This window comes from Heterocephalus glaber, unplaced genomic scaffold, assembly GCF_053883595.1.
Source record: "Heterocephalus glaber isolate CG9 unplaced genomic scaffold, H.glaber_assembly_v1.0 deba00001561, whole genome shotgun sequence".
Taxonomy (NCBI): Eukaryota; Metazoa; Chordata; class Mammalia; order Rodentia; family Bathyergidae; genus Heterocephalus; species Heterocephalus glaber.
In genome coordinates, this window is record NW_028258349.1 from 3017075 (window position 1) to 3031303 (window position 14229).

General features: G+C 40.7%; 1 protein-coding gene across 2 annotated transcripts in view; it reads left to right on the forward strand.

Annotated features, from left to right (window-relative positions):
• Positions 1–219: 219 nt before the first annotated feature.
• The window catches only part of Cd84 (CD84 molecule), a 34619-nt gene continuing 20609 nt past the window's right edge, over positions 220–14229 (forward strand). For both annotated transcript variants that reach the window (XM_004858706.4, XM_004858707.4), the window contains exon 1: positions 220–349. In XM_004858706.4, coding sequence (XP_004858763.1) covers positions 286–349 — 64 coding nt within the window. In that variant the 5' untranslated portion in view covers positions 220–285. The remainder of the gene's footprint in view (positions 350–14229) is intronic.

Genomic DNA, 14229 nt, shown 5'->3' on the forward strand with positions numbered 1-14229 from the left:
AATTATTTCAAATGCATATTAAATACATTCATGGTGGGAAATTGGTACATAAACATATAGAATCATGATACTTTTTACTTTCCCTGCCACTCTCCCCCTCCTGTCCTCCCACCTCCCCACACTTTATATTAATATATTATCGGAAAATACTAGCACGAGTACAAAGACCAACGCTTCCTAAATCGGTTGGCTCACACTTCCTTTCTTGAGTATGGCTATAAAAAGAAACAAGAAAACTCAAGTGAAACTGGCTGTGCTAGAAGAGTACTGTTTCATCTACAGAAGATGAGACCCTGGACGAAAATGGCTCAGCCCCACCTGTGGATCTTGCTTCTGTGCCTGCAAACCTGTGAGTTCTGACCCCTGCTGAACCCCTCTCTTAGTTTCTCATAAAATTTTACAAATGACACTTAATGAAGACCTTGAAATATCCCTTTGATCTGTTTTCAACAGAGCACCCTTGGGTCTCAGTACTATCTACTCAAAAGGGGTCCAACTGTTGGGGGAGGGACTTATTATCCAAATCTAAGCATTTCTAAGTTTTGAAGTTAATATTTCTGAATTTTGTCTGTGCTGTCTCCAAAGATCTGAGGAAAAGCTCTCCTCTCAAAAGAGCCAGCACCTGGTAGATCATCCACAAAGCCCAGCAACAAGCTAGATCACGCACAACCTTGAATGAACTAAAAGCAGTTTCTTTCTGATGCTAGAATATGTGATTTTTGAGACAGATCTTCCTAATAATATTTCACTGCTTTCTCAGATTAGAATAATGCATAACTCCTTATGATCACCGTGAAAACCTCCACTCTACAAGCTCTTTTTATTTTCAAAGCACATTCAGGGTTATAACTCTGTTTCTTAGCCCCCCCAAAATTAAAATAAATAGGGAAAAGATGATTACCTTTTTTTACAAATAAATCTCAAAAAAGAGGTGGATAACTTGAATTAGAAACCCTATTTTTCTTACTTAAGGCTTAATAGTAAATTATAAAAGAAAATTAATATTGGTTTGTATTAATACAATGAAAACTAGATAACACTAACGTGAACCTCAGAGTACTTTGTCATTCCACACATTATCATCATAAATTCAAAGTTCTCCTATTTATGTAAAATTTGTTTGCAATTTCAAAATCTAGTTTCACCTGAAGCTCCATTACTGAAAACTGATAGAGCTGGAAATGGACATTAATTCTCTAATTCCAAAGCTATAGCTCTTTATGCTCCATCTGACCTTCTCATTAACTGTTTGCAACTCCTTGATGGCCTTCAAAGGGCTAAATCTGCCAACACAGCAGGCAGCTCCAGGATATACTCTTCCCATCTGCTGAAACTGAAATCGAGGTTGTCAAATCAGCTAGAAGTCAATCAGTCACTCATTAACTTTGGGATCCTAGGGAAATTATTTAATCCCTTTGTTTCTTTCACTTCAAAATGAGGAACTATCAACAAAATAGGATTAGTTTGAGAATCAAAATGATAATTTGCATACAACAGTTAGCACACTACCTGAATATACAAGTGGTCAAGTATTAGCTAAATCTATTATTGCTTTTCACACTTGTTTTTCATGCCTTATTAAGCAGGGCCTTGGCTTTATTGCACAGAGCTTCTTGGCAGGAATCCTGTTTGGGATGGTTCAAGGAACATGAGCAGGCAAGAAGGTAGTAGAAGTTTGAGGAGTCAGGGTGGGCTTCTAGGGTTCTAAGAAGAAAAGCAAGAATTAAATGCTCATTTTGTCAGGGATCCCTGAAATGGAGACTGGAGGTTTGTATTTACAGAAGTAAAGTGTTTCCACATTCCATTTCCCTTCACAGAATGGATATATTTGCCTCTTGAACATTATTCCCCAAACATTTCTTGAGTACAAAAACATACCCTAAATTCCTCCTGCTGTTAATTTTGAGAGAGATGATTCCTTGTATTTGCTATTGGGTTAGGAGTCAGCACTGATCTTCTGCACTTCCCTAGAATTCAGAGTTGAAAGAGCTAAGAAGCTGTGAAAAGATGGAGGCAGAAATCCCCATTTTCCTCCCAAAATCATGGACATAGGGGAAGTCTGAGTGTGTGAATGCATGACTGCTCCATGTTGGAAAATTTTTTTTGAAGAATCAAGACTCATCATCATATGCTTTGTCTTGACTTTCTCATCATGTCTTTGGAGACACTGTGACTCTGACTGTATCCTACCAGCCACTCACACTTCAGCAATGGAAGGTGGCACAGCTGACCACTTTTGCTCCTTACCCATTCCTTCTACATGTTCTGTCTCATGCTCTTTTAATTCTCTTTTTCTCCTACCATTTCTAGTATCTACTTCTTTAATAGCTTCTTTTTCTCCTCACATCAATAATAGTAATAACCATGTGTGGAGCAATCACTGCATATCTAATATGATCCTAAGGAGTCTACAGTTATTATTTTGTTTAAATAACACCTATGAGATGGACAATACTAATACACCCATTTGCAGATGTGAACATTGATACACAGAAAATCAGAGGTCATTTAGGAAGAAGTAGAGGAAGTAGGATTTAAACTCCACTGTCCTTAGATTTAACTGCCGAGTCATGTTGCTTCCACTCACCTTGATGCTGAAGTGGAATAAAATATTAGCTCCACTATGAACGGTTAATATGTTTATATTTTTGTCAGGAAACAGTGATGCTTTATTCCTAGGAAGACAGGATTATTCAGGTAGAAGCTGCATTTGTTTCTACTGCCATGGTAGAGGGGTATGGAGCTGGTGAGTAGACCCTCACCAATAATAGAAGTATAGGCAGGCCAGTAAGGCAGGATATCCAAGAAAAAGCCATCTCTCTGGACATGATTCAGGGGCCATTCACTTCTGTATGATTTCGGTTGACTTAAATTAGCTACTTTAAAATAAGCAAAAGTCCAGTGTCAAGATGGTCTTGATGTCCTGTAGGGTATAGAGAACATCATGGGGCCTTATAGAAGAGGCTTAAAATCCCAAGAAGGGAGGGGACTCATCTGGACATCTGTGTAGGCATAACTGGACCTCACTATCATCCTAGAGGTCTGAAGAAGCATGCAGGCCTGCAGAAGGGTACTGATGAGAGAGAGGAGAGAGAGAGAGCTTCCGCTGCTCTGATATCCTGGCAGAGTCTTCTTCAAGGTGAATATAAGACCTCAGTTCTAGGGAGAGACTTGAGCAGATGACCACCACTGACACTCAAAAAGGGCGCAAAGGCAGAAGCCCGGCTATATAAATGGAAATAAATTATGTATGGGGAAATTTGGATAACAGGCATCATCTGAAAAACCCAGCTTCCAAGTAGAAGCTGGCATCTGTGTCTTGATGATGACACATGACCCTGGTAGGAGAGAATAGAGCCCTGGAGATCTAGATGGTCACCACCAAGGCAAATGGAGTCTTCCAATGGGATACGTGGGCAGTGCCACACCACAAAGGCTACTCAAGGACTCCTGAATCAAACTTATCTTAGGCCTTGGAGAAGGATGAATCTGAAAGCTTAGAACCAACTAGACTCATCAGTGTGGAACCAGGAAAAGATGAGCATTTAGTTGGGAAGGTTGATGCTGGTGGCAATGTCTAGGTACCATATTGCCTTTTTTATCTCAGTGTTCAAGTGTATGCTAATAGAGAGCAGTGATAACTGGCCATACCCCATCTCTGTCTTGATATTTTGCATGTATTTGTTTCTGTATTTTTAAAGAAACTGATTCAAACTCACCTAAATCTCAATAAAGATATAAAGTAGATATAAACTAGAGTCTATCTGGAGCAGAGAATGTGCCACAGTGGTAGAGTTTCTGCTTAACATATGTGAGGCCTTAGGTTCAATCCCCAGCACAGCCAAAAAAAGTGAACAACAACAACCACAACACAGGACTCATAATGATATAACGTAAAAATTTCATAGGAAATTAGAATTCTATTTTATGGGGTTGGTAGTTTCCTTTTTCTTAGAATCTTGTAATCAAGAACTTTTCATCACAATAGAGAATGGCCAAGTATTTCTGCTGCCCAATCTTTGCTTCCTCTTTGCCTTCTACATCTCTTCACTGGAATTGACCAGTTATCAACAACCCTTTACTCTTAACCAGTAATAGCGAACTTAGGGGTGGACATCACATGGTCAAGCTGCCTCTAATCACCTTCCTGAGCCTTCAGTGTGGAGGAAGCATCACATACACACACACACACACACTTCACTCTGGAGGCAGTGGATGGAGAAAATGGGAAGAAGTTTAGCTACTGTCAAAAAAAAAGAACAAGAAATACTTGTTAGAAAGATGCTGAAGAAGCTTGGGAGTGGTGGCGTCTGCTAAGCAACAGCACAGCCTTCCCCAGTTGCCTTCTTATGAGTAGACTTCCTCTAACTTCTCCCTAGTACCCCAACCTTTTCTTTCCTTCAGATTGTCTCTTAATATCTGCAACAAAGCATGCTTGTTTTATATAACAAACACACTCAGTGCTCAGCATATGCCAGACACTCTTCTAAGAGGTTTGCAAATATTAACTCATTTAACCCTCCTTCATAACACTTCTCTGAGTTTGGTGTTGCTATGATCTTCATTTTAAAACTGAGGAAACTGAGGCACAAAGAGAGTATGAACTTTCCCCAGAGCTGTTGTCCAATACCCAACACAGCCCGAATTCATGCCAAGGTATTGAGTTCTTTTTTGTTGTTGTTGTTGTTTTGATACCAGGGATAGAACTTGGGTCCTTGTGCTTGCACAGCAGGTGGTGAAACCACTGAGCTAAATCCCCAGCCCTGTTGAGTTCTTAATCACTAAGCCATATGCCTCACCTCCAGGCAGGCAGAGGTGCTCTTCAGGCAAGGCTGTCCTTGGCTTCTCCACATTCTTCTTCACTAGGATACACAATCAAGAGCATTCAAATGTGGTAGAATCCTCAGGATTCTTCACAGTGGTAGAGCATCTCTGTTTTATCTCATTTACCAACTAGGAGCCTGAGACTTAGCAGGTGAGTGATATTTATGGACATGTAGCTAGCTGGTAACAGATCTGGACTAGAACGTGTTTCTTGACCCCAAGTTCAAGATAATTTTACTATGTTATAAGTCTTTGTTCTATAGATCTATATAGATTACTGTATAGAATATTGTCAGTATAGTATATAGTATATTGTATATAGTATATTGGCAGTATAGAATATTGGCATAAAAAGAAGTTACAGTGAGCCAACTGCTCCTTCTTATAAATCACTTTAAACCTTTGACCTTTCAAAACAAGACCCAGAGACCAGTGAAGAGTTTTCTCTAGCTGTCTGTTTCTCTTTTGCTCTGCAAGTTCCTGTCTTGTTTTTAGGGGGTTTTTTTTATTGCTACATAAAGGATTTGGATCAGTAGCAGAAAAAAAAATTATTCATTGTTTATTCATTTTTTTCAACAAACATTTAATAACCATCCCCTAATTGTTGGAGTAATGGTGGTGACAAAAGAAGAAGCCTCTATATTCTTGGTGATAATATTATAGTAGAGTTGTGCTTTGGGGAGTTTGAAAGATAGATCAATGTGCCCGGGCAATCCTTTAGTTGTGATAACTGCCATGAAGAAAAGTAAAGCAAGGCACAGCAATGAAGTAGGGGGTGCTATTTTAGACATGGTGATCAGAAAAATCTTCTGATGAGGTAACATTACAGTAGAGACAAATATGGTAGGAACAGAGGAGGACAGCAAGTTCAAAAGCTCCTTCTAGAGGATAATAAAGTGATGAAAGGAGGTGAGGGAGCTCCCCAAACCCCAGGAGTACACTGCCTTTGTTTATGTTTAAAATTTTGGGGGACAAATTCTAAGTTTCTAAATTGCCAGGCTAGTCTTGAACTGGCAATTGTCCTGCCTCTCAGCCCCCCACCCAGAGTGCTGGGATTACAGGTGTGCACCACCATACCTGACTTCAAAATGTTTTGCATTCATCAAAGTAATAGAAGTATGGTGGGAGCAATGCTACATAATTTTAGGGAAAAATCATTTGGTTAGCCTAGTTCTCCTGCCTACAGCCCAGCTATGGAGTTCCAAGACATAATTCCATTTTGGCCTCCGGTCACAACTGAGACCTCAATGATCCAGTGATGCTGTGATTCTCCAGGACAAGAAACATCCTGGGAGCTGAAAACATCCTGGGAGGAACAAACATCTACTCAGTTCCTCATTGTTCTTGGACTGTTACCATCTTGTTTACGCGGATGTACTGAACGCTCTGCAAGTCATTTGCTACATCTGTTTCTCCCCATGTACTGAGTACTGAATAAAAGGTGCGGTAAGCTGGGGGCTTTCATCTTTGCCGCCCAGAGCAGCACTGATCAAACCCAAAGCTCAGCTTCTTCTCAGTCTCATTTTTCTACCTTTCCTGTAATTCGCCTTGTGCTGTCGTGGCTCACAGGAGACTAGGACTTACTGCAGAGGTTCTAGTAATGTTCTTTCCCTGTTCCCTACAGTAGTAATTACCATTAACATCCACCAAACAATTAGCTTGTTTTATCTTTATAAATCATTGAATAATTATCTATATTTTAGAGATAAGGAACTGAGAATCACTGAATTCAATGATTTTTCTCAAGATAATTTTACCAGGTTCAAATATACCTGGATTCTAAACATGTGCCATTAATCTTTACACTTCCTAGCAAGTCTAACCTTGGTCTCCTCACTCTTGGTAGATAGTTTTACCTCCTGTATTACTGAAGAGATGAAGGCCATCAAAAACAACTGTCTTCCATCTTCTCTTTTCTACTCTAAATGTTCATCACGTATTTAGCATCTTTTATGTGCCCTCATAACAATTCCATATGGCACATATTATTAAATTCCACCTTGTAGTCAACTTAAATGTCAAGGATTGAACACAGGCTCACCAGACTCAAACCTGTGCACCCCCACCTTCCCAGCTCACCTCTCTCCTGTCTCCATCCCCAGTGACACCTCTAAATGTCTCTGTCCTTCTGTTCATCCTTTCCTTTTCCTCCTCTACTTCAGATGAAGGTGGGACCCTACTTTGGTTGAAACCCTTTAGCTTTCACTGCCACCTTTTGTTCCATGAAAAGTATTTATGGCTTACATCTCTTGCACTATGCATGGTGCTACTGGCCAGGCCATTGGACTCAAGTCCTTTGCTGTATCCAGGGGGAAACACAGCCCTCCAGAGAACCCATGAGTAGGAGCACCTAGACTCAAGCAGGCCCATCAAGGAAATCTCTCTCTGCTTGCCTCCACCAGTCTCTATTTTAAAGCAAAATACTGTTCCATTTCATCATCTTTCTTTTACTGTCAAACTTCTCCAGTTCCTTACCACCTAGCCTGTCCCTGATTTCCTATATGCTGGCCATCAATTGAATTGTCTTATTTGCTCTATATTCTTCAGATTTTGTTTGATTGATTGACTGATTTGTTTTGTTTGTTTTGCACTACTGGGGATTGAACCCAGGACCTTCACACGAACTACATTCCCAGCCCTCTTTTCTGAGACAGGGTCTTGCTGTCTAAGATACACAGGCTGGGCTTGAGTTTGTAAACCTTCTGCCTCAGCCTTCCAAAGTGCTGGGATTACAGGCATGTGCCACTGTGCCTGGGCCTGGCTGGCTCTACATTTTCAAAGGCTATTAACAACTTCCTAATAGACAAATATAGGGGCCATTTTTAGTTTTCATCCCTCTTGAACTCTCTGAATCATTAGGCCTTTATTACAGTCCTCTTCCTGAGACTCTCCTTTTTGGTTCCACAATATTGAGAGCACTGTGGTGCTGCTCTTGTGGTCGCAGTCTGGTTTCTCTTGATATAGCCTTTTCTGCAGATGTGAGCACTGCTCACAAGGCTCAGCTTTGGACTTCTGCCTTACTCTTCCTAAACGGCCCTCCTTTCCCTTGATTTGCTTCCTGTTTGTGGATGTTTCCAAACTGCTTGAATTTCAGTTTGACAGTAAGTAACAAAAGCAATGAAGTAAGAATAGAGTAAGCAAGAGGGAAGTTTATTTCTTGCTTGTGTGAAAAATCCAGAGTTGGCAATTCACAGCTGGTAGACCAGGTCACAAGGTCATCAGGGACCCAGACATCTTTTTTTCTGACGCACCATCCTCAGTACGTGGCTTTCTCTCTGTGATCCACTCCATCTATCTGAGATACAGCTGTCTTGGCCTTCCAGCCTGCAAGAAGCAAGGAAAGGATGAAGAAAGCAAATTCTGCTCTTCTTAAAGGCATAGCAGATGTATACAACACTGTTACTTTCGTCCTGTTGGCCTGAGCTGAGTGACGTGACCACACTTAGAGACAGCATGACAATGTAGTCTTCATTGTGGGTTGTGACATTTCCTTCTAAAAATTAGGAATCCTATCACAGATAAAAGGCAGAATATTGGAAAAGAGTTAGCAAATTCTGCCACAGCTCTCCCCAACCCTGACGACAAACAGCTCCTTATCTCCCATCCTTCCGACAGCTTACTTACATGGTCCACTGTCATCTCAAAGTCAGTATTTCTAACACTAAACTTTTCCCTTGGCTTCTTTCCAACATAAACTTTATCAGTATTCCAGCCAGGTTTTTACTGACACGAAATAGAATCTCGAGATACATTGTTGAACATCTGAATTTTATTCAGTGCCTCCTCATGCCTTTCTCTTCATCACCTCTCAGCTCAGCCCTTCCTTTCTATTCCACTATCAACCCCTGGTCCATGCCCAGATGGCTGCAGTAGCTTTATAAATGATCTCTACTGCCCAGCCTTTCTTTCCTCTTATTTCTCTATATCATTACTACATCATCACAAATCTAAAACATTATTGTGATCCTTATCCTTAAAAAATGTAATAGGTCCCCTCTGCCCATGGGGTATACCTCAAACTCAAGCCTATTCCAAGTCTAAACCTAGCTTATATATCCAATTTCACCTCTCTCCACTCTGTTCTGTAAATCTTATGCCCATCCAACATGTCACAGGGGTAGCCTATGAAGGCCTTAAAGGGCATGTCCCTATTAATCATCATCAACCCCCAAAATAACTAGCATTTATTTTGCTCTGATGATTAACAAAGCACTTCTATTCTGACTACCTCATGTGCTGCATATTAGGTAGATAGAGCTCATAATATAGTGATTATTTCCATTCTATGGATGAAGAAATAGACTCATAAAGGTTACTTTATTAAAGTTGCCTTGTTCACGTGTAGAAGTCCTGGCACCCACACCTTCAGTTGCCCTGGGTTTCTACAGCATGCTATGGTTTTGCAGCTTCCTCTTGTAGCACAACTGGAAGTGTTTAAAGGTAGCAGGACCTTTCTATATTTTATGCCCGTGCAAACCTTCTGCTTTTTCTCTGCAAAATCAAGACTTCCTCCTGCATCACCTACATACAACCCCCACTGCTTGATTGTGCTTTGATAACCCAGTGTCACTTCCTGAGTGACTTGCTATGGGAGATGAGACAGTGCACCACACACCAACAGCTTGTTGCTGTAAGGCTGCTCTGATACCAAGAAGCTCTCGGCCTTAGCAAACAGCTCCATACTCCTGGGCTTTGGTGAAAGAACCCATCAGAACCACAAGTTCCGCATCTTAGTCTCCTCCTCCTACTCAATCCAAATTGGACATTAGGGCCTGATTCAAAAAAAGCCTTGAGACATGGGAGATCCAGAACCAGGATTGGGAATAAAATTTGCAGGACCCAGTGCAAAATAAAAATGTGGGACCCTTTGTTCAAATAGTATGAAGAATATTGAGGTGGCAGAGGAGCAATAGACCAAGCTCAGGTTCTGCTAAGCTCAGCGCTCTGCCACTGCCCAGCTCATACTCCCTTATCTGAGACCCCAAGGACCTCAGGCTGGAGCCTCTATGTGCTTCTCCACCAGGCATTATCAACCCAGTAGAACAGTTTATTTGGAGGAGAATTGATATGGAAAGACTTTGGCAAAGTATGACTGCTATTACCAAAGGCAGCATTAGCCTAGCTTTCTGTACCCCCAGTAGTTTGTTCCTGTTGTTCTTTCCATTTGGCACTCTTCATTGTATTATTTATTATATATACAGCTATATTATTCCTTGGGCTATTAATTCCTTAGGACTGCAATGATGTCCTATTTATCTTGTGTCCCAAACACAGCATCTGACACATAGTTAGCATTTAATAAATGCTTGTATATTAGTGTCCTTACTTTCCCCCATCCCTTCCTTCTACCCCACACACACCCCTCAGAGCCCTGTCATGTTTTGTCTTATACTTAGCCTGCAGGCTGCAAACTAAATCATCAGATCTTGCTTAGGATTCTCCTCCTAAAGAAAAATCTCCAGCAATCTGAGAGGAGAGAGGTTTATATCAGCAGTCTTGGGCTGGTGCAGTAGCTACTGAGCTGAAGGCAAGATAGTCGCACCTTGTCATGGGTGAGACAGCACCATCAAAAAAGCCTTTCTTTTGGTGACACTTCAAAGTGACTTGTCCTCTCAGTGGTCCTCACTCTTGCCCTCTGAATGCCAAGCCCTGCATAAACTTCAGAGTCAGCCTGAACCCACTTATGGGGAAAACATGAGCAGGCCATACATAGAGCTGGTGCGCATCAGAATAGCCCAACTAGCTATTTGTGGTTGATGTCCTTTCTGACCTCAGTGTCCGTGTGACATCAGTTAGTGAGTTCTTTGAACATCACCCTTTCTGACTGCAAACACTGCTTCTCACTAAGGAAAACTCAGTGAGAATAACATCATAATGAAGAAGGAGGAATAAGAGGACACAATACCCTATAATTATATTCCATCTCATTTTACAAGTACATATTCAGTTAATTTATCTTTGCAAGGTGACAGAGAAGAAAAAAAAGCCTTCCCTTTTATTCTGTTACATTTTGAGTACTTGTCTTTCAACTTTCACAAGGAAATGATCCCTGAATTCCCAAGACAACAAATTTTCTTCTTTTCTTTTTCAAAGCACATGGTACTTGCATATTTTGTATCCATCTCTTTGTCTGTGTAGTTATCCCATCAACATTGGTACCTTATTTTAACTGGATGTTCGGCAGGAACTGTATCTGTTTTTACTCACCGTTATATCTTCAGCTTCTTGTATCACAGTTAAGAGTAGATGCTCAACAAACACGGAGTCCATCAGCCTAGATATTCCAGGCTGTCATCCAAAGCTCTTCCTCCAGTCTGTTATATGACCTTGAAAGAGGAATACACTTGATACCTTGGACCTTGGGGAGGTTTATGGCCTTTCTTTCAAATATCTTCAAGCTTTCAGAAGTGGTATATCTAGGTGAGCATTTTAATAAAATGGATCCTTAGAAAATAAATGAGAGCCGCCGCTCCCAGCTCACAGGAAGGGGCTTTTGGGCCGCCATCTTTCCCACCGATCTCTGCCCAGAGGTAGGCACTTCTGAGCTGCTGTCCCACTGCTCCTGGTCCAGAGGAAAGGGCTTCCCAGCCACCATCCCTCCCGCTGCTCCCAGCCCAGAGGAAAGGGCTTTTGGGCCACCTTCTGTCCCGCCACTCCTCGCCCAGAGGAAGGAGCTTCTGGGCCACCATCCCTACCGCTGCTCCCGGCCCCTGTCCCACCTCTCCCAGCTGAGAGGAGGTGAGCCACACGGGCGCCAACAGCACCCCCCTGCCCCCTCCCCCAGTCGAAATGAGAAAACATGTAAATAAGTCTCAAAGCCAGACTTCCAGATCACCTAAAGCAACTCCAAAAGGAAATGAGATGGAACACTCTGATACTCAACCACCTGGACCCACTGAACTGGCAGCAAAATGCGATCTGGAAAAACTGAAATCAGAAATAATTTCTCAGATAACAGGAGAAATTTGTGCTCCTAGTGCAAGACATGATTAATAAATCTAGAGAGGAGCTCAGGAACATGATGGAATCCCAACATAAGAAACAAATGGAATCCATAAAACAGATGCAAATAGATTTCCAGGGGATGAAAAACTCCACTGAAAGTCTACACAGCAGAATGAGCCAATGTGAGGACAGAATTTCAGATATAGAAGATAAGATTGCAATGAGTGACCAGGAAAAGAAAAATTGCTTCAAAATTATAAGGGAACATGAGAAATCAATCCAGCAGCTGCTAGATGATGCAAAGAAGAATAACATAAGACTGATTGGGCTCAATGAAGAAACAGGAGAGAGTGCAGATGACATAAAAAAAACTCTTCACAGAAGTAATGACAGAAAACTTCCCAAGCAGGGGAAAAGAGCTTGACATACAGATAAGTGAGGCATATAGGACTCCAAATAGCCTTGATCAAAAAAAATCTACACATAGGCATATAATTGTTTAGATTCCAGAAACACAACAGAAGAACAAAGTTCTCCAAACAGTGAGAGAAAAGAAACAAATCACATACAAAGGAAAGCCCATCAGAATCACAGCAGACTTCTCAACACAAACCATCAGAGCAAGAAGAGCTTGGAGAGACATATTCCAATCCCTAAAAGAAAACAGCCTCCAACCCAGATTGATGTACCCTGCAAAACTATCTTTCAAAATGGATGGAGAAATAAGATTCTTTCATGACAAAGAGCACCTTAGGAACTTCGTGAATACCAAACCAGCACTCCAAAGAATTTTACACAATATCCTAGGAACAGACATTGAGGATCACAACCCCAGGAAGCAAAGCAGAATGAACCCATCTGGCATGACAAGAAGTTAAATGTAAAGGGGGAAAACCCAACAAAAAAAAAAGTCATGGCAATGATAAGTCAATACGTTTCAGTTATAACCATCAATGTTAATGGTTTCAATTCACCAGTCAAAAGAAATAGACAGGCAGAATGGGTCAAGAAGCAAAATCCAACAATATGCTGCATACAAGAAACACACTTAATTCAAAAGGAAACTCATAGACTGAAAGTGAAAGGGTGGAAAACAATACTCCATGCGACGGGAACGTGAACAAAAGCAGGAGTAGCTATCCTCTTTGCAGATCAAGTAGATTTCAAACCAACACTGATTAAGACAGATGAAGAAGGACACTACATCCTTGTAAAGGGAACAATCCAACAGGAAGAGATGACAATCATAAATATCTATGCACCAAACACTAGTGCACCCAATTATATAAAACAAATACTAACAGACATGAAAAGTCACATATGCACTAATACAATTGTAGTGGGGGACCTCAACACCCCACTATTACAAATAGATGGGTCAACTAGACAAAAAATTAGTAATGAAATACTAGAACTCAATCGAACTCTTGAACAAATGAACTTAACAGATGTTTACAGACTCTTCCACCCCACAAAATCAGAATACACATTCTTCTCAGCTGCACATGGGTCATTCTCCAAAGTAGACCACATACTCACACATAGAACATGTTTAAGTAAGTGCAAAGGAAGTGAAGTTATCCCCTGTATATTATCAGACCATAGTGCAAAGAAATTGGAGATCCATAGCAAAAGAAACTGGAAGAATTTCATAAACAGGTGGAAATTGAACAACACACTTCTGAATAACCAATGGGTCACAGAGGAAATTAAAGAAGAAATCAGACAGTTCCTTCTATTAAATGACAATGACAATACAACATATCAGAATCTATGGAACACAATGAAAGCAGTCTTATGAGGGAAATTCATAGCAGTGAATACACATATTAGGAAAACAGAACGAGCCCAATTAAACAACTTGATGCTGAACTTCAAGCTTCTAGAAAAAGAAGAGCACGACAAGCCCAAAGCTCATACAAGGGAGGAAATTATAAAGATCAGAGGAGAAATCAATGCAATACAGACTAAGAAAATGATAAAAAAAATCAATGAAGTCAACAGTTGTTTCTTCAAAAGAATAAACAAAATTGACAAACCCTTAGCCAACCTTATCATAAAAAGGAAAGAAAAGACCCAAATCCATGCAGTTAGGAATGAAAAGGGTGAAATTACAACAGACCCAACAGAAAACCAGAGCATCATCAATACCTACTTCCAGAACCTATATGCCAATAAGAGGGACAACACAGAAGAAATGGACAGATTCCTAGATACATATGAATTACCAAAGTTGAACGAAGAAGACCTAAAAATTCTGAACAACCCAATATCAATGAATGAAATTGAAAACATAATTAAAAACTTATCAACTAAGAAAAGCCCAGGCCCTGATGGCTTCACTGCTGAATTCTACAAGACATTTAGAGAGGAACTGCTGCCACTACTGTTTCAACTCTTCAATGAAATTGAAAGGAAAGCAATACTCCCAAATTCATTCCTGGAACCAAGCACCACTCT